This window comes from Capra hircus, chromosome 20 (assembly GCF_001704415.2).
Source record: "Capra hircus breed San Clemente chromosome 20, ASM170441v1, whole genome shotgun sequence".
Lineage (NCBI taxonomy): Eukaryota > Metazoa > Chordata > Mammalia > Artiodactyla > Bovidae > Capra > Capra hircus.
In genome coordinates this window covers 58678383-58698560 of record NC_030827.1, presented here as the reverse complement: position 1 = coordinate 58698560, position 20178 = coordinate 58678383, and the positions used below count along the sequence as shown (strand labels likewise).

Genomic DNA, 20178 nt, shown 5'->3' with positions numbered 1-20178 from the left:
ATTATTCTTCTCTTATTTTCATTCTGTTTTATTTCCCAAGGTATTTTCCAAGTACTTGCTATTTTTATGGAACACTGGTGTTCCCAGCTTGACTTAGGCGGATCCTGTGGGTGTTTCCTTTCCTTGTCTTAAGCAGTGGAAACTGTTACAGTAGCATCATGCCCAGATACAGTGGCATCACGCCTGGCTGTCCAGTCCTGAAGCTGTCTGAGTTTGATGGTTGGCACAGTTTATGTCAGTAGCTATTCATAGGTTTATACAACTGGAGACATTTTCACTTTCCTGCAGAATTAAATACATCTCTATGGCATAGACAGTGCGTATGACTATGAATTTTTAAGCAAGTATGCAAGAATTCACATATCAGCATGAATATTTTCTCAATTGAAATACATATTTGCAGGGCTAATTCCTTTTTTTTTTTAACCACAAAACATTTTTGGGGTTTTTAGGCTTATCTTCTCAACTGGTGGTATTTTTGTTTTTCAGAGCTTTGAATATGCATTCTTTGTACAGTTTTCAGAAGCACCTCTGTTTCGGATGATTTTAAGGTTTTAGAAAAAGTTGGTTCAGATTTAAGAGTAGAAAATCAGTGGTCAAGCTGGGTAGCAATTGTGCTTAAAGAGTAGTAGTCTTCTTGTAAGGTAAGAAGATTGATTTTCTCGGGTGGCCCTTAACTTGGCTTTGAGAGCATATCAATGGGGAATTTTTGAATCATTTAGGATGACAACAGTTACTTTGTATCATGTCGATTTGTACTTTTCACACTTTCTGTAGCGATTTCTGACTTCCCGGTAATCTTCCCTGGGCGCTGCTCCCCAGGGCCCCGCCCCCACCACAAGCTGTAAATTCATTTTTTCGTTCAGCCTCTGGATTCTGGGCTGTGGGAACCCACGGTCTCCGTTCTGGAGGAGCCCACAGGCCAGTGGGGCTCGGCGGGGAGCCTTGGCGTTCAGTGGGAGGTTAACACCCAGAGGGGCCACGGGTGCTCCGAGGGGCCCCCCGCCTGCTCAGTTGAGGGGAGCTGGCCTTTGCTGCCTCTGCAGGTAAGCATCACGTCTTTGCCTTCCCTTCCTCTCGCTCCAGCACGGCTTTGGCTGTGTAATTGTTATTTTTTGTTTGTAATTGGATAATAAATACAGTTATTGTGTGCATTTGATGATTTATATTTGTTTCTTGAGTGTCCTTTGGTTATAAAGGTGCAAGGAAAATGCCTAAGATACCACTCAAGTAGATTGAAGTTTTGCTTCTTTGCCCCAACTTAAATTCCCGTGAATGCCGGCCACATGTGCAGCCAGACAGCCGTTCTGCACAACTTGGGGGGGGGGACACACCCTGCACACGGGGGGGTGCGAATGTCACTGTCTAGGACTAAGCATTGCGGCAGCTTTGTGCCACCAGTAGAGGCTGTACAAAGGGACTTTACCATTATTCCTAAATTTTCCTTTTCCTCAAACTTGGCTTGTGGTTTTTGGAAGAATGAGCAGTAAGAGGCATATTTTTGGCTCACATTTTGTAAAAAAAAAAAAAATCACAGGTGAAATTTGACCTCTCTGTTTTCCGAATACACAGAGCTGTTTCGTCTGTTGGGTATATGGAATCCTTTTTGCTGAGAGGAGCTCATGGATTTTGAAGGAGCAGCTCACACTTTTTATTTTCTTAGCATTTTTTCCTTGGTTTCTGGCTACTTTTCCCTTTCATCAGCAAACTCCCGCTGTGCTGCTGGGAGACATCATTGAGTTTTTCATGTTGAAGTGAGGCCCTTGCTCACCTTCTGTCCCCCTCCATCTTACTGTCTCCTAAGAAGTCATTTTTCTGTTGTTAAACAGAGAAACTTTCTTCTTGCTCTGACATGACATCTTCCAATCCAGTAGTTACATAATTAGTATCTCACGTTTTCAGGGTTAATGGAAATAAAGTCTCTCCTCACTGTCTGATTAAGGCTCATCTTGATTCCTTTGCAACTCAAGGCAGTAATTTTCTCAGAATGCTTTGCACGCACCACCTGCATCCAGGCCCTGGATGTTTACTTAGAAGAGATTTCAGTCCTCACCAGACTCCTCACATACTGACCTGGACTCGCTGGGAGCAGGACCTGACAAAGAGCATCTCTAACCATCTCCCCAGGTGGTTTTTATGAGACCCTCTGCCTCAGGCTGACCTCACAATCTTGTCACCCTCTCCTCACACGGCTCCCTGATTGCCAGTCTCCTGTGCCAAACACCTTCTTTGACTAGATGGTGTCCGAGACCATTGAATCTATATTGTCTCCGGGTTTCTGGTCACCTGAGAACACCACGAATAAGGCTCTTTTGAGTTTGTGGGCTTAAGCGTTCAGTCTGCCTTTATTTTTCTCCAGTCCGTTGATTATGCCTAAAGATGAAGTTGTTTGAATTATAATATTTGTATACTTTAAAAACAAAAATCTGCTTTCATAAAAATCTCTTTACACAAGCAAGGAGGCTGCTGTGTCCTGCTGGTAAAGCAGAAGCAGGAGTTGTTAAAAGAGGCGCCAGGTGCCCAGCAGTGCTTATCATATGCATTCATGCAAAAAAAATGAAAGGGAGAAAACGACACGTGTACCTAGAAACACTTGTTTGTATGTAATAAAATGTCCGGCATCACGCGCACAAAGCTGATACAGGCAACAGGCCTATGTGGAGTGAGAAGACTTTTCACTTTGTGTCCTTTTGTGTCCTTTGAATTTTGAATTCTGTGAATTCAAATACACTTTGAATGTATTCAAATTCAAGTACAATTCAAATACAATACATGAATGCATTTAAAAAGTACCAGTTAAAATAAAAATACAGTATTATAAAAGGTTCGTGGATTCGCAGATTCAGTCCATGTAGTTTTGCTCACACCATTCATTTATTCATTCAGCAATTACTTATTGAGCCGCTGCTGTGCACCACGAGCTACTGTCTGTGCTGAGCTCATGGACTGCATGTTCTGATTGGAGAAACCAGCAGTAACTTGATGAATAAGTAAATGTGTATTCAGTTCAGTTCAGTTGCTCAGTCGTGTCCGACTCTTTGCAACCCCATGAATTGCAGCACGCCAGGCCTGTCCATCACCAACTCCCGGAGTTCACTCAGACTCACGTCCATCAAGTCCGTGATGCCATCCAGCCATCTCATCCTCTGTCGTCCCCTTCTCCTCCTTCCCCCAATCCCTCCCAGCATCAGAGTCTTTTCCAATGAGTCAACTCTTCACATGAGGTGGCCAAAGTACTGGAGCTTCAGCTTTAGCATCATTCCTTCCAAAGAAATCCCAGGGTTGATCTCCTTCAGAATGGACTGGTTGGATCTCCTTGCAGTCCAAGGGACTCTCAAGAGTCTTCTCCAACACCATATACACGCATGTTAAACAATAAGAACAAAAGACAGCCATAGGGACGAGGGCTGCCATCTTTGATAGGCTGTGGTAGATTTCATCAAGAAGCCTTTGACTCTCTGATTAGCATTTTTCTGTTTAAATGAAGTTTATACATGGAAGATTTATAGATCTACCATGCTTTGCCTATGGGAAATCTGGTCTGCGTTGAGTTTCATATAATCAGAATCAGCCTATTGGTGTCACATACAGACAACTAGTCTGTTTCATGATGTATTTTTGACATATGTGAAAATCTTCCTTTGGTTTCTTGGTGGTTTTTGTTTTCTGTTTTAGTGTAGGCCAATTGTCTCTTTTTATCTTTACTTCAATGTCCCCACCACTTAAAACATGAAACCACTTTCTTAACCCCTTAAAGATACACGGTTGGCCTTTAGACCGCACAGGTTTGGACCGTGTGGGTCCACTTATACTCAGATTTCTTTTGACAGATAAGTACTACAGTAGTGCATGATCCCAGTGAAGCCTAGGGTGTGGACCACTTTGGGGCAGTGATGTGAGAAGCGAGCCAGGAGGCAGTGCCCAAGCCCCGGCATTGTTCAAGGATAAGCTGTTTGCAGTGCCCTCCACTGATGTCATTCATGACACTGGGAAAGGAATGCTTACATGGTGGTAAAGCACCTTTCTATGCTTTTCAGAAGGTTGGAAAACCTCCTCCAGGCAACTTGATTCTTAGAAAAATCCTGCATCAGTCACGTTAATTCTCTCTGATCTTAAAATTTACTAATGTTTCTAATTTAAATCCCTTTTGAAATTTATGCTTCTAGGTTTGAAGCTTTGACTTCTTACTTCCTTGTTATATAATTAGGCTTGTCTTAACCAGAAAGGTATTGTGCTGATAACAAGTCAGAAGGTTTGTCTGACAGGTATTTTCCTTTGAGCTCACTCTACATGAGTTCATTTCCACACAAGATGAAGGCCCCAGAAACTTTCAGAATGTTGTCAGTTTTGCACAGTTTCTCCAATAAACAAGTTTTATATAATTCACAATAGTGATTTTCATTTTTTTCACAGAGACAGTAATGTCCCTTGAGTTTGCTTTTCATGTGGGTGTTTGTTTTGTTTTGTTTTCTTGTATATTACATATTCTTGCCAAAGTAACTACTGCATCCATTAAAGTTACAGGTGTATATACACTTGTATAAAGGCCCTAATGTTAATTTATTATCTCAATAAATATTTGGTAAATGTCTACCATGTACCAGACACAGAGAAGGCATGTGAGATATTAATGAGCAAAACAAGCAAATGTCCCTGGGTATATTCTAACTAGGAGAGAGACAGTGATCTTACAAGTAAATTATACCTCCTTGGAGACTGATGCTACAGAGCAGAGCAGAGCAGATGGAGAGAAGGTGCCTGGGGCAGGGAGGTGAGCTGCAATTTTAAGAGAGTCAGGGAGGCCAGTTAAAAATGGCCTTTATTTGAGCCAAGACATGAAGGAATCACAGAGCTGTTCAGGGGACCAGCTTTCCAGGCCGAAGGGGCCATGGAGCACAGAACTGAAGGCCAGCAAGCCTGGAGGGGCATTGGGTAAGTTGGACCCTGTGGGGGAACCCACGGGAAGCCCAGGGCGTTCGTGTAGAGTCTAAGGCTGTTGACAGCTGGCTCTGCAGAGTGAATTCTGCTCAAAACTTTTATTGTACAAACTTAGATAGTTTATCCAGGTTTTGAACCCTGACCTTCCTTTGAGAGATATTTTAAAGTCAACTTCCTGAATGTTAGGCTTTCACCAGAAAATCTTTATGACTTAACTGAGAAAAGCAGATTCCATAACAGAAGAGTAACTGGAATCATTTGAAATGTCAGTGGGAATGTTGAAGGAAGCTGAACCAGTGATAATAAATGAAGTTGTAACAATGAAGGATATAAGTCTAGTGATAATAAGAAGTGAAATAGTAAATGCAATGGATGTGACTGAAAAATCAGATTTGAGTTACTGCCGTGTCTATAGATATGTTTATATATATATATTTAAATATGTGTGTGTGCATGCGTGCTTAGTCATACCTGACTCTTTGCAACCCCATGGACTGTAGCCCGCCAGGCTCCTCTGTCCATGGGATTTCCCAGACAAGAATACTGGAGTGGGTTGCCGTTTCCTTCTCCAGGGGCTCTTCTTGACCCAGGGATCAAACCTACATCTCTTGTGTCTCCTGCATTAGTAGGCAGGTTCTTTACCATTAACCTACCAGCGAAGTCCATTTTATATATATATAGAGAGAGAGGGAAGGAGGGAGGGAGAACACTTGTTTTATGGTTATCCTTAACTTTAAAAAGGAAAAGTTATCCTTCACTTAAAGATCTTTCCTGTGTGCCCATGAGAAGTGAAAAAGTGAAAGTCGCTCAGTCGTGTCCACCTCTTTGTGACCCTGTGGACTGTAGCCAACCATGGAATTCTGTCCATGGAGTTCTCCAGGCAAGAAGACTGGAGTGGGTTGCCACTTCCTTCTCCAAATGTGTATATAAAATGAAATCAATTTATTTTGGAGAGAGAGTTTTCACATGGGGAGCAAGTTTAAAATACGTCTGTGAAGACAGCTTCCCTGTGGTGAGTCCTCCTGCATCATCTCCTGAGAAAGAAGAAATGGGCGTGTGACGTGGCGCCTCTTCAGGGGGTTGGTTAGGTGCCTGTGGGGTCGGGGAGGCGCCTTGGCCACACAGGTTGCCTCAGGAAAAGGAAATCTCCGATGGCTGCTGCCCTGAACAGGCCTTCAGTCTACTGGGGATGTAGAATAGACAAGCATGAGGCGGGGGCTGTCTGTCCCCAGTACCTGCAGCCTTCACAGGAGGAGGGTCGTGGACCACAGACACCACCCCGAGCCAGTCTCCGCTTGCTCAGTCCGCAGGGTCTGGCCATCTACCACGTGAAGACACCATCCAAACAGCCCAGACTTTTCCTTCGAGGTCGTGAAAATGCCATTCGTTGTTGGGGAAAGAGGCAAACCAAGGGAGCCAGTCTGGGACGGGGAGGTGAATTGGTGTGGACTTGGGGGGTTCCGTTGAGTGTCTCTCCCCAGCGGTCGTTTTCCTGTCCAGAACTCAGAGAGTCGTAGGCCAGTTACCACTGTGTTTCTGGCTGCCGGCAGTTGGACGCATTTGCTTCACAATACTTTTCCTGTTGTTCTTTCGCAGCAAACCAAAGAGAGAGTGAAGCTATTGATACAGCTGGCCGACGGCTTTTGTGAAAAGGGGCATGCCCATGCGGCAGAGATAAAAAAATGTGTCACTGCCGTGGATAAGAGGTACAGAGACTTCTCTCTGCGGATGGAGAAATACCGGACCTCTTTGGAGAAAGCCCTAGGGATTTCTTCAGATTCCAACAAATCGGTAAATTGCTTTGTGCCAGCGGGATAAATCACCACCTGCGTCTTCATGTCCTGCTTGTTGATTTAATTAACAGAGGTGCGCTGCCTCCCTTATTCCACAGAGCAAAAGTCTTCAGCTGGATATTGTTCCGGCCAGTATCCCCGGCTCAGAGGTGAAACTCCGAGACGCCGCCCATGAACTTAATGAGGAAAAGCGGAAATCTGCCCGCAGGAAAGAGTAAGCTGGCCTCAAAGAGCCCGCCAGGATTCAGTGAGGATGTGAAGGAAATGTCACTTGGACAAGCACGCTTGCCTCTGTGTGTGCTCTGAAACCGAGCGGCATTAATCCTTTTCGTTGCTCTGAATGTGCTTTGTGTTCACAGCAGAAACGACTACTGGGTACACTGCCCCCACATCAGCTGATGCGGAAGCAGTGTCTTGTTTTATCCTTGTGCCCCTGTCTCATGGGGTTGACAACTTGCTCTGCTGTCATTTGTCCTCAGTAGGTCACGAGTGACAATACTGGGGAGGAGAAGTTAATAACACAAGTGCTGAAGTTTGAAAGTTGCCAATTAGTAAACTCTACTGAGTATTAATAGAGACAAAAGATGGCTCTAAACCAGTGGTTGTCAGTCGGGGCTAGCTTTGTTCCCCCCAGAGGGACATTGGGCAGTATGTGGAGACATTTGGGTTGTCAACTAGTGGGGCGGGGGAAGCGCTACTGGCATCTTGGGGGCAGAGACCGGGGTGCCGTTCAGCGTCCTGTAGTGCCCAGGCCAGCCCCCAGCAAAGCATCATCCAGCCCCAGACATCAACACTGCCAAGTTGAGAAACCCTGATCACTGGGTACCATAGTGAAATTTTTCAGAAATGTTTTTTTTTCTTTGACCTGATGACTGGGCGCTGTTATTCTTTTACGCATTCTTGTTTTAATCTTCCAGAACACATCACTGGCTAATGCTTTTAAAATCACCTTATTATTTCATTTACCCTAAAAGTGAATAGTTAAAATAAGCCTGTATCCTGACTATGAATTAAACTGGTCACTTGTCTTCCTCTGCTTTAAGGTTCATAATGGCTGAGCTAATTCAAACTGAAAAGGCCTACGTAAGAGACCTCCGGGAGTGTATGGATGTAAGTAAGTTTTTTTGCTTGTTTGTTTAGATGGGGTATATGCAGTCTTGCTGTTTATTCTTGTATGTGGTCAGTCACTTCAGTCGTGTCCAGCTCTTTGCAACCCAATGGACTGTAGCCCGCCAGGCTTCTCAGTCCATGGGAGATGGCCAGGACTGTTTATTCTTACCTATTTAATTCTTAAATTGGTCTCCCGTTTCGTTGTTATTTTTGAGATTGAAAGTGCACAGGCAGCCCTCTGTGCATGTTTCTGCACTTCTGTGAAGTTCCAGGCGTGTTTTCGCTCATTACAGAGATGATAACAGCGCTAATCCTCTCGTTTCATTTATCACATGATGGCCTGGCTGACGTTCTCTCTGTAGAATTTTACAGCAGCTTCAGAGAGGCACGCCTACCGATTACAACCAGCCACTGATGCTCCGTAGTTTAACGAATGTCCTTTGTACCTTGAGGAGCAGCTTAATCCCCAGATTTGAAGATGGGAGTATATTTAGAGCCGAGAAGAATAGACAGTATGCTCAAATATTAATAGCAACTGAGATTTGTCTTAGTAATAGTTTCTCATGTTGCTTTGTAAGAGGTTCCATTCTTAAGATAACGTTTTTAGTTAGACATTAACTCTGGGTGTGTATTGATGGAGAGCAGAAGTAGCTGTTTCTTGGAGATGTGCTCAGGGTTTTTGTCCAACCCTCTCTGTTTGCCTCCCGGCCAGACCTACCTGTGGGAAATGACCAGCGGCGTGGAAGAGATCCCCCCTGGCATTGTGAACAAAGAGCTCATCATCTTCGGGAACATGCAGGAGATCTACGAGTTTCACAATAAGTGAGTGGCTCCATCTGTAGGGACCCTGTTAGCGACTCTGGAAGTCTAGGTTCTGTGCTGCAGTACCGTGACAGATGCAGCTTTCCAGTCGAATGCACATAGATTCCAGGGATGCTGTTGGAATTTGAAGGAAGCCTGCCAGTCTTGCTTCAAGGACAGACATTGTCGAGACTGTTTTTAGCAGAGACTCGACTTTCTGTTTTGAATTCACTCTTTATAGAAATGAGATTCAGAAAGCTGGAAGCCGTTTCATAGGCACACTGGCTGCTCTCGAGCCATGTAGTCAGCTGCCCCGTCAGTTACTTCTTAGGGTTCAAAGAAAGGACTGCCCTCCACGGGCTGCTGGCTGATGTTTTTGGTCTTTCCTAAGAAGGAGGAGGAAGGAACTGAGGACAGAACAGATGTGTGGTGTGACCAAAGTAAAGTGCACTTGCCACTGGCCAGAGGAAGGGCATGATTTTATTCTTAAAGTCAAAAAAGGAGAGAAAGAAAAGGCAGCAGAAGCATCTTTAGGTGGAGTCTGTGCACCCCAAATCGTCCAAGAAAGATGGTCCTGGGCCAGAGCCCGTGGGGTCTTCCTCGCTTCTCTGCCCCCCTACCCCACCACCAGCAAAGACACGAAGACCTAACTGGTTTCTCTGAACTGAGTGTCCCCTAAGTTATATCCTTTGCTACTAAACATATCAGGCTCCCCAGGTGGCAGTAGTGGTAAAGAACCCGCCTGCCGGTGCAAGAAATGTAAGAGACAGCAGATTCGATCCCTGGATCAGGAAGATCCTCTGGAGAAAGACATGGCAACCCACTCCAGTATTCTTGCCCAGAGAATCCCATGGACAGAGGAGCCTGGGCTGCTACAGTCCTGGGGGTTGCAAAGAGTCAGACACAACAGAAGTGACTTAGCACACAGCCTCTGAACAGCTAGGGTAATGATTCTACTGGAAAGTACCTGAAAGTGAAAGGGAAAGTCGCTCAGTTGTGTCTGACTCTGCGACCCTACGATCTATAGAGTCTATGGAATTCTCCAGGCTAGAATACTGGGAGTGGGTAGCTTTTCCCTTCTCCAGGGGATCTTCCTGATCCAGGGATCAAACCCAGGCCTCCCATATCATGGGCAGATTCTTTACCAGTTGAGCTACAAGGGAAGCCCAGAAAGTATCTGAAGGCTGAACTAATCAATTGTATGAAAGCCACAGTAACTTACCCCAGTTCATAGCTCTTGCTGCACATTTTGTTAAACTAAAATCTGAACAATACAGTTTTCACTGCTTTTGATTAAAATGATGCATGCAATTCAGACTTTGCCTAAATTCATGGTATGCTTGGTCTCATTCCTGGCATATCTCACTCGTAAAATGCTTTAAAACACCTTAATAATATAATAACTGTTTTTACTCTCTGCAGCATATTCCTAAAAGAGCTGGAAAAATATGAGCAGTTGCCGGAGGACGTGGGACATTGCTTTGTAACCTGGGTAATGAAACCTCAGCAGCTTGTTCTGTCACTACTGTTTGGTGGCTTTGAGGGACGTTAGAAGGAACACTGTCCACTTCTCAGATGGCATCCTTTTCTCCTGGTGTCTGCAGACAGAAAAGCAGACTTTACCCCCAAGGAATTACGTTCTCCAACTAGTTATTACTGTGGAGCTAACTTTTCATCGGCAGTAGTGCTGGCTTGGTTTAGAAGGTTGAGTGAATATGCCAGGCCCCCGCATGGCCGTGGGGACTCCTATGCAACTGTGAGTCCTGGTGACAGGCCCTGCTGTCTAAGAGTGACACTCAGGTTGCACGCACTGTTGTAGGAAGAGAGGCCGGGGCTCTGTCCTGACTCCCTGGGCCAGGGGAGGTTTCTGGATATGTGTCCTATCGCAGGACATGTTTCTTCTTTTAATATCTTTCTTTAGAAAAGATATTAAATAAATATCTTTTATTTATTGGAGAAATATTTATTTATTTTATAAATTCGAGGGTTAGATTTCATTTACACACCTGGCTTCTTCTTACATAAACAGTTTGTCATAATTTGACTTACTGCCATTTGAAAGGGATACTACTCTAATTCTCTTTTTGTTTATAGGCAGACAAGTTTCAGATGTATGTCACATATTGCAAAAATAAGCCTGATTCTACTCAGCTGATATTAGAGCATGCAGGATCCTACTTTGATGTGAGTAATTGATTACTAAAAAAAAAGCTGTGGTGGTTTCTAAGTTGCTTTTGGTGTACGTTAAATGTAGGGATAACTTTCATAACTTTCACCTAATTAGTATGATATCATTTTTATCTATCAAAAGTGGAGTATTCTTATAGTTATGTTTTAAAAATATTTTTCTATAGTACTGCAAGCTCTATGTACTGTAAAAATTTCAGACTGTAATATCCACGTGTGTATATATGTCTTTACTTATAATTTGTATATACTCACTAGTTTTTTTATTTGTAATATTGTACATATGAGTAATCACTTACTTTTCCCACTTCAATTTCATGACGTACTTAATTTCTAAAAGCAGCCTACCAGTAAAATTTTACACATGGCACTGTAACAACTCAGACCATTGGGAGGTTCATTAATTATATTGTCATGGTTGTAAACATAGTTCATTTTTTTGGAAAGACTTTACAGAGAGGTTGTTTAGAACAAAAAACGATGGAGTCTTATGATACATAAAGTGATTGGGGGGGTTTCCAGAGCATAGTCAGATGTGCCAAATACATTTTGTTTTGATTCAAGATAAGGTACTTTCGAATGTTAGATGTAATTTGGTGTGTGAGTCCACAAGGTTATTAGACTTGTTCCCATGCTGGTGTTTGTACATGGCCACCTGTGACCATCTGCTCTTCTCTGAAAGTCTGCGAAATTAGAGTAAACTTTAGCCTCTGTCTTTGAAGTAGAGCCCTGGCTGTAGATGGCCCTCTCTTAGTTGTCATTCTCAGGACCTATTCGCCCTGGCTGGGTGAATAGGAAGCCGACTCTCAGCCCAGGGTGGCCCTTTCTTTCCAGTATTTCACACGACCCTGGGTCTTCACCATTATGTGGAGCCCACCACCGTGGCCCTGTGCAGTTAGAATTATTTAAGGCCTAAGAAGCAGTGAGAGCGCGTGGCACACATAATGTTCAGAATCAGTCATTTTAAAACCCTGCGGCCTAAGGAGGAAGCCAAGAGCTAAGAGATTGGAAATACAGTAGTTTGTTGTGAAAAGGAGAGCAGACAGGAGAGAGGTCCTTATAGTGAGGGGGAAGGAAGCCTCCAGTAGAGAGGGCTGGGTGTGGTCTGTGACGAGGGTGCACACATGGCTGGAGCTTCAGGAGCTACAGCCAGAGAGTCTGACCACAGGGCGGGCACAGTGATGGCCATGGGGGTGGGTCACAGTGAACGGCCCAGGGGTCAGGGCACAGTGACAACCATGGGGGACGAGGCACGGTGACAGCCCTGGGGGGTGGGGCACAGTGATGGCCGGGGCGGGGGGTGGGGCACAGTGATGGCCCCACGGGGCAGGTTACAGTGACGGCCCACGGGGGCGGGGCACAGTGATGGGAGGGGCGGGGCACAGTGATGGCCCAAGGGTTGGGGCACAGTGATGGCCCACGGGGGCAGGGCACAGTGATGGCCCCACGGGGGTGGGGCACAGTGATGGCTGGGGGGGGTGGCGGGGCACAGTGATGGCCCATGGGTTGGGCACGGTGAAGGCCGACGGGGGCAGGGCACAGTGATGGCCACACAGGGGCGGGGCACAGTGATGGCCCAACAGTTGGGGCAGTGATGGCCCACGGGGGTGGGGCACAGTGATGGCCACACGGGGGCGGGGCACAGCGGTGGCCCATGGGGGCGGGGCACAGTGATGGCCCACGAGGGCGGGCACAGTGCCGGCCATGGGGGGGGGGGGCAGGCACAGTGACAGCCACGGGGACCGGGGCACAGTGATGGCCACATGGGGGCGGGGCACAGTGATGGCCCCACGGAGGTGGGGCACAGAGACTGCCCATGGGGGCAGGGCACAGTGATGGCCCAGAAGGGCGGGCACAGCGACAGCCACACGGGGGTGGGGCACAGCAATGGCCCGGGGGGCGGGGCACAGTGGCGGCCACATAGGGGCGGGGCACAGTGATAGCCAGACGGGGGTGGGCCCAGTGATGGCCCATGGGGGCGGGCACAGTGCCGGCCATGGGGGGGGGGCAGGCACAGTGATGGCCACATGGGGGCGGGGCACAGTGATGGCCCCACGGAGGTGGGGCACAGAGACTGCCCACGGGGGCAGGGCACGGTGATGGCCCAGAAGGGCGGGCACAGCGACGGCCACACGGGGGTGGGGCACAGCAATGGCCCGGGGGGCGGGGCACAGTGGCGGCCACATAGGGGCGGGGCACAGTGATGGCCCACGAGGGCGGGCACAGTGATAGCCAGACGGGGGTGGGCCCAGTGATGGCCCATGGGGGCGGGGCCCAGTGATTGCCCACGGGGGCGGGCCCAGGAGTGGTCGGCCTCCCTGCTTGACCTCTGCACATGAAGGCCTGTAGTGGAGGGGAGACCCTGTGTCTTCAGGGCTCAAAGTGATGATTGAGACTTGCTATTTTTATGTTGAGTTTATTAAAAGAAGCAATAATGATTTCTACTGTATATTTATAGAAAAAGTAGTTTGTGTGATTTCATCATGGGGGTAAATAATGTAGATTTTTAGTTCCTCCTGTCTGACCTCCCAGTGGTGTGTGTATTCTGTTTTGAATACAGGAAATACAGCAGCGGCACGGATTAGCCAATTCCATCTCCTCCTACCTTATTAAACCGGTTCAGCGAATAACAAAATATCAGCTCCTTTTAAAAGTATGTATGAAGCATCTTCAACCTACAAAATGTTACACATCATGTGTTGCCACTTTGACATTGTTTTATTTATCTAAAGTACTCAAGTTTTTGAAACAACATCTAGCAAATTAATTTTATTTTTAAATTCATTGCCATTTTTTGCCCTGATTTCTCAGTGTATCAGGTAAATAAGAGTATATTTCCTAACTGTGCATCTGAACTTTGCTGACTGATCCTAGTCCCTGACATAAGATTGAGAAAGGAAAGAGAATGATTTAGTGCCAATTCTGGATGATGTAGTACCACTGCTATGATTTCTATCAGACTGACCTTGCTGCTTTCTGTTTATGAATAATTATAATTAAAATCGCACTTGTAAAAGTCAAATAATAATTAGTTTTGACAATAGAATGGTAAAAAAAACAAACAGACCTTAGAATTTGTGGTAAGAGTTGTTACAGAATTTATTGTATATAATCGACATTTTTTTGGCTACAAGAAAACTAATTCACAACTTTCATCTCATGATGTTTACCCCACTGTCTCCTTAGCTGGTGAACGTTACTAAGCATCAGAACGTACCCAACACCCATTTATCCCAGTAAGACTGTTTCAAGAACCCAATTATGTCCCCAGTTCAGCCCTATCACAGTAGGAGATCTTGTAATTTTTCTGGATATAAAAGAGATACGGAAGATGAAGTTTTGAATGTCCAAAACCCTTATTGACTTTTTTTTTGTTGTTAATTTTTAAAAAAGCAAATCTAGAGGCAGTCAAAGGGGCTACATTCTTTTGTGACAGGACCCCATTATGGCATTCTCCTATCGGAAAGCTCTCCTGCGCTTTCAGAATGTCAGATTCCCATTAGGGGATTTTATGACCACCACAGCAGAAATATGTGGTTGCTATAAATGTGCAAGAGAAGTCAGGAGGCTAAGTTGTTTATGTTCACATTTGCCCTCTGATTGCTGATTCTGCAAAGGCAGTTTACCTCTTAGTGCCCTCGAGATTGATGGCTTTTGTTTTTCACAGGTGGTTCTAGTAAAGATCTCTGCCTCAGTGACCTCACATCTAGTCAGTCATTCACTATTAAGCTGCTGCTTTAATTTATAAACCTGACTTGATTCTGCCCAGGGGTTCTTCCATTGAGCAAGCATGAGCTATGCTGAGCTCCCCAATGAGGGGGTTTTCAGCCTCAGCACATGGCAGTTTTAAAGCCCTTAATGCCAAGCGGCTCAGAATAAGAGGTGCACTTCATCTGGCCATGAGAACAGGGGTCTGTTGAGCAGCTGCTTTGCCCTAAACCAGAGGTCCCCAGTCTCCAGGATCTAATGGCTGGTGATCTGCGGTGGAGCTGATGTAATGATCATAAGAATAAAGTGTGCAATAAATGCAGTGTGCTTGAACCATCCCGAAACCATTCTTCTCGCCCCGACCCCCCCACCCCACCCCCGACTCTCGTCCATGGGAAATGTGTCTTCCACAAAACCTGGTGCCAAAAAGGATGGGGACCACTGCCCTAGACCCTCCAGGGTGCGGCTAAAGCCAGCTGCAGTGCCACATCCCTCTTGCTGAACACTGGGACACAGAAAGCTGTTGTTACTGACTGCTAACAGTCATTAATACACTGGGGAGGAAATACCTTGGCCTCCTCTAGACTGTGACTCTGTGGTCCTTGCTGTCACTCATCTAAGACAAGTATTCTCCTACGTAGATGTGAAATGTTATTTCCCTGGGGAGGCATCCTGCAGTCATTAGTGCTTTCTGAACATCCCAGTGCAGAGAAGAAGTGTTTCCCTGTAGACACCTGGACAGCCATGCAGTTCCTGCTGGACACTGGGCAGCTCCAAAGTAGGGGGACATTGTGTGTGTGTGTTAGAGGCTCAGTCGTGTCCGACTCTGCAATTCCCTGGGCTGAGCCCGCCAGAGACCTCTGTCCATGGGATTCTCCAGGCAAGAGTAAGGGTGGATGGAGTAGGGTGCCTTCCCTTCTCCAGGGGATCTTCCCCACCCAGGGATCGAACCTAGGTCTCCTGCATTGCAGGCAGATAGAGCTCAGGATCATGCTGGATCCTGTGGCCAGCAGAGCAGGACTCACTGGACTCTGACTTCACCTTCGAATGTAACCTCTAGGTGACTGTGCTTTGCTACCTTGATAAAATTGTTTGTCATTTTTGAGGGTCAGTAGTTAACATGTACACTAAACTCATCTTCAGCTATGACTGCATCTGGTTTCCTCCGAAGCCTAAGAAACATCTGACTTGAGCAGGACAAACCCTTCCATCCACTGGCTAAAGAGGCAGTTCAGGTTTATCCTGCATTCTCTTATGAGAATCTCTGCCCAGTTGACCACATCTGTTCTTACCGTGAACGTCATGGATTTTCATAAACTCTTGTGATTTCTGTGAAGACCTTCTTAGCGGAACATCTTGTGGTCTTGGTCTCCCACAGGAGCTGCTCACGTGCTGCGAGGAGGGGAAGGGGGAGATCAAGGATGGGCTGGAGGTGATGCTCAGTGTGCCCAAGCGGGCCAACGACGCCATGCACCTCAGCATGCTGGAAGGTAGGCCCCCTGCCCCGCCGACGCTGCCCCGCCCCCATCCCCGTGTCCTTGCCCCTCCATGCTCAGTTAGGAGTCACCAGTGGAGGCTCGGGGCCTTCTCTTTCCAAAAATTGGTCTCGTTGCTTCCCTCGAGGCGCTCACAACATGCTCCCCCGTCATTACAAGCCCGTCCGCGGCCACTCCGCTCTGTACCCCAGGAGCACCTGGTCTCCGTGGTAGACGGACAGGTGGAAGGATAGGTAGACCCACCCCCCAAGGATTGCATGGTCCCCCCAGGGCGTGTCCTCCCCATCTCTCCATCCACTGCATCACCTGCTGGAGCCTTGCAGGAAGCAGGTAGCACATCCCTGCCCGTGCAGCCGAGCTGGATGTGCAGAATGGTAAAGAGAGAATCAGATAAATATGCTTAATTAAACATTATCATCACGAGCATAATTTCCCTGACTGCTTCTGTCTAAGAAAGCTCTTTCTGTGTAATAGCTTAACTCTTATTGTCAGGTTACTCAAGAGTTATTTTAAGCAGTACTTCTGCCCCAAAGCTTGTGCTGGCCTGTGTCATCACCGTCGGCCGCAATGAACCGTTTTACCAGTGACGGCACAGGCGCTCCCAATTGTTGCAGAGACACCCCATCCCCTCAGAATCAGGGGCCAAGCCAGAACACCTTTCTTCCTCTGATGTAAAATCCTGAGCGGGTGGGCAGCCCTCATGGGGTCACCAGGGCCTCCGGCTTTCTGGCCGATCTCTCTCTCCACTCCTCGGGTGTTGTTCTGGGTGGCCAGGTGTGCAGGCTGTGTCAAGGCCCTGTTCACCTTCCACCTGGCAGGCCGCAGGGGAGGGGGCCAGCGCTCAGGGCAGACACCGGCGGTCTCCCCCGCGGCCCCAGGCGTAGGTGGGCGTGGCTGTGGCTGCCCCGGCCCAGAGGATGCTGGGAGATGCAGGCCGGCTTGAGCGGCCATGGAGACGGAGGGGCTTCTGCTGGTAGAGAGGGCAGGGGATCGCTAGCTGCCCCTGCCCTGCATCCGCCACGCCACGAAAAGACAGCAGCAGTGAAAGCCAGCCCGCGCCCAGAGCGCCACTGACTGACTTCAAGGGTTTTGTGTCTAAAGGAGAGAGAATTCCTCAGGAAACCAGGGATGTCTCCCAGGAGGAAGACCAGACGAGGGCCTGGAAGAAACGCTGAGACTGCAGAGAGCAGTCCAGGAAGGACGTTCTGGGCTGAGGAAGCCGAGGCTCAGGATGTAGAGTGGAAGTTGGGGGTTGGGGGGTGGGGGTCGGTGAGCCATCCTGGATGGGGCAGCTGGGAGGAAAGCTGTGAGCAGTGTGGAAAGCTGGGAGGGACACTGAGGGTCTCAGATGGTGAAGAAGGAGGACTTGAAGAATAAGGCTGCGTTTGTTTTGAACGAGGTGCAGAATACATGCAAGGCTGTCTCCTAGGAAGAATTATCCTCTGTCGGTGCTAGGGAGACTGGAGCCCGAGGCCCAGGTGGGAAACTCTCATCTGGGATTTAATTGATGGGCCTCTTACAACTGTTTAAGCAGCCATAACGCAGTCTCCTGCATCATTGTTTATTTCCTTTCAATTGACTGTGCCTTTTCTTCACGTCCTAGGGTTCGACGAGAACATTGAGTCTCAGGGAGAGCTGATCCTGCAGGAATCCTTCCAAGTGTGGGACCCCAAAACCTTAATCCGAAAGGGCCGTGAGCGGCACCTCTTCCTGTTTGAGATGTCCTTGATGTTTAGTAAAGAAGTAAAAGATTCCAGTGGCAGAAGCAAGTACCTTTATAAAAGCAAATTGTTTGTAAGTACAGGCCTTCAGAATTGTAAGTTTAAAGGTGACACAATTGCAGTTTTTTTATGGGCAGAGAAAAATTAGCATTGGTTGCCTTCAGTTTTAACCTCCCAAACTGTTCTAAACTATCCTTGAAATTGTCCCGTTTTCATCTTCAGTGAAATTCTGACATTCCTGAATCCACTAGAGGGTGCTTGTGAGTGTCAACATCCCTAAGTTTAGGAAAATTGGTTTTTCTAAATTATGTAAGATCTAACTGCAGGATAAGAGAACACTTTATAAGTGAAATTAAATTATTTATCTCCTGTGTGCCTTAACTAGCTTTATAGATAAATTGAGCATATCAGATTGTGGTCAAGTAAGTTCTCACATCATTATAATTAATGTTTCATTCACCAGCATTGGACTTTACTTAAGCAGCTTTACCGGTGGCTTCCTGTGGGCTCTTAATGAGGAAGCTTGATTTTTTTCATTAAAAATAAATGTAAGAAAAATAAATGATCTTAGCGGCTCTTTACAGCAGCTAAATATGATTATTAGAGAAAATTGTATAAGCAAAATCACTTTAAAGATCCACATGCCCTCCATCCCCCGACTTCCACCCAGAGACAGCCTCCCTGCGGTGCTTGACAGATACAGCCATGCATTTACCTTTAACTTGTCATGTACTTCCTGGCAAGAGAAACATGACCTGGTTCTTTTTTCCACAGGTAGCAGCCCCACCCAAGTCTCTATAAACCACAAGTCACCACTCAGAAAAGTCTCGGGCGGGTGTCAACTTCCGGGTCCCCTGACCTCTGCCTCCCCTTCACAGGCAATACCTCAGAGAGTTCTCAACACAGAATTTCTGGGCAGGGTCAGGTGGGGGAGGAACAATCACTGCTGGAGAAGAGGAAGCACAGGAGGACTTGGTTTCTTCACCTGATGTGGCAGATCACTTACACATGTTGGTAGAAACTTGGAATTTGGACGACTTACATATTTTCGTGACATTCTCATGTTAATCAAAGTCCCGGAACAATAGAATACGACCAAGCATAGAAATCATCTTAATAATCACCTGGAGTTTACACATTCAAGCTAATGGCTTTCATACCATTTTCCTTGGCTTGTGTCCTGCTTGAGATTGTCTTCTGGACCACAGCCTGCCTGACATCATTTTAGATCATATTGTAACTGCAGAGAAAAAATGCAGCATTCCTGGCTAGCCATTTCACTAGCTGGCTTTAATCAGTCCTTAGAGACCACTCTAGTCTGTTTTAGAAGCTGATACATCTTCACTTAATTTATCTTTTAAAAGTTAAGGTTCTCTCAGAGGCCAGATTATGAATCATTTCCCTTGCTGGAAGGGAGAATGCATTGGGATGAACTTGATTATTGAAGGGGGGGATGAAGATGTTGACCTGTATCTCCACCCCTGCAAATGCATGTAATTACAGGCAGAAAGTTTGTCTCTTTGCCCTTAAAATGATTGGTGAACTACTGTACATTAATGCTGTTGATAAGTACATTGGAAAACAACTGAGGTTTAAAATACCATTTGTCTTCCGTGAAGCTGCTTCGATAATGAAGATTCGTGGCGGCAGCTTGGGCACAACTGGGACAGACTCATCTTAGTGTTAACAAAGTTGAAAATAGTCAACTCTCGATTTTCCAGATAATAAGAGTTTTCAGCTGTTTTGGTTTTCTTGACTTGGCCCGTTGACCTGCATCAGGATTTCCAGGTAGAAGTACTCAGAGGAAGCAAAAGAGATGAAGGCAATCTTGGGTAGCTTAAGAACAAAATTTCCTCATTTGAACTGAAGTGAGACCCAAGGACTGTGTATCATTGTGTCGTCACAATGCAGCTTGACCACGAGTCACCAAAAATGACTTTCTCGCTCTCTGTTCTATATCCTGCCTAATCACGTAATTGTCTTTTTTTCTTCAGACCTCAGAGCTGGGGGTCACAGAGCACGTTGAAGGAGACGCTTGCAAATTCGCACTATGGGTGGGGAGGACGCCAACTTCAGATAATAAGATCGTCCTTAAGGTACGTCCACTGAAGCTAGGGAATGTGCTCTGTGACATGTTCACCATATCTGTTACGCATGTGCCTTTTCCTGTTGTCGTGTCCTTTTTGTTCCTTTGGTGGCCCCTAAGCTTGGTGATTACCACAGAAAGAACAGTAGGATGAATCCAGTGTGCTATTCTGGTGGTGCAGTATCTTGAGCTAGACTTTTGCTGCCTACAGAAGATCACATGGAGAAAGGTCTTTCTCATCTTCTCCATGCTTCCAGCCTTATAGAGTGTGTTTTTTTAAGTGAGTATTTATCCAGGATGATTGTTTAAGAGATACAGCAAGTCAAGGTACAAAAGGA

At 46.4% G+C, this 20178-nt stretch overlaps 1 protein-coding gene across 3 annotated transcripts in view; it reads left to right on the top strand.

Annotated features, from left to right (window-relative positions):
* The window catches only part of TRIO (trio Rho guanine nucleotide exchange factor), a 355929-nt gene that overhangs the window by 229483 nt on the left and 106268 nt on the right, over positions 1-20178 (top strand). For all 3 annotated transcript variants that reach the window (XR_001919786.1, XM_018065520.1, XM_018065521.1), the window contains exons 22-31: positions 6535-6729; positions 6830-6945; positions 7775-7841; positions 8554-8663; positions 10065-10134; positions 10737-10826; positions 13390-13482; positions 15916-16027; positions 17637-17827; positions 19749-19850. Coding sequence is in view for 2 of the 3 variants with exons in the window: in XM_018065520.1 (XP_017921009.1) it covers positions 6535-6729; positions 6830-6945; positions 7775-7841; positions 8554-8663; positions 10065-10134; positions 10737-10826; positions 13390-13482; positions 15916-16027; positions 17637-17827; positions 19749-19850 (1146 nt within the window). In the remaining variant the exon portion in view is untranslated. The remainder of the gene's footprint in view (positions 1-6534; positions 6730-6829; positions 6946-7774; positions 7842-8553; positions 8664-10064; positions 10135-10736; positions 10827-13389; positions 13483-15915; positions 16028-17636; positions 17828-19748; positions 19851-20178) is intronic.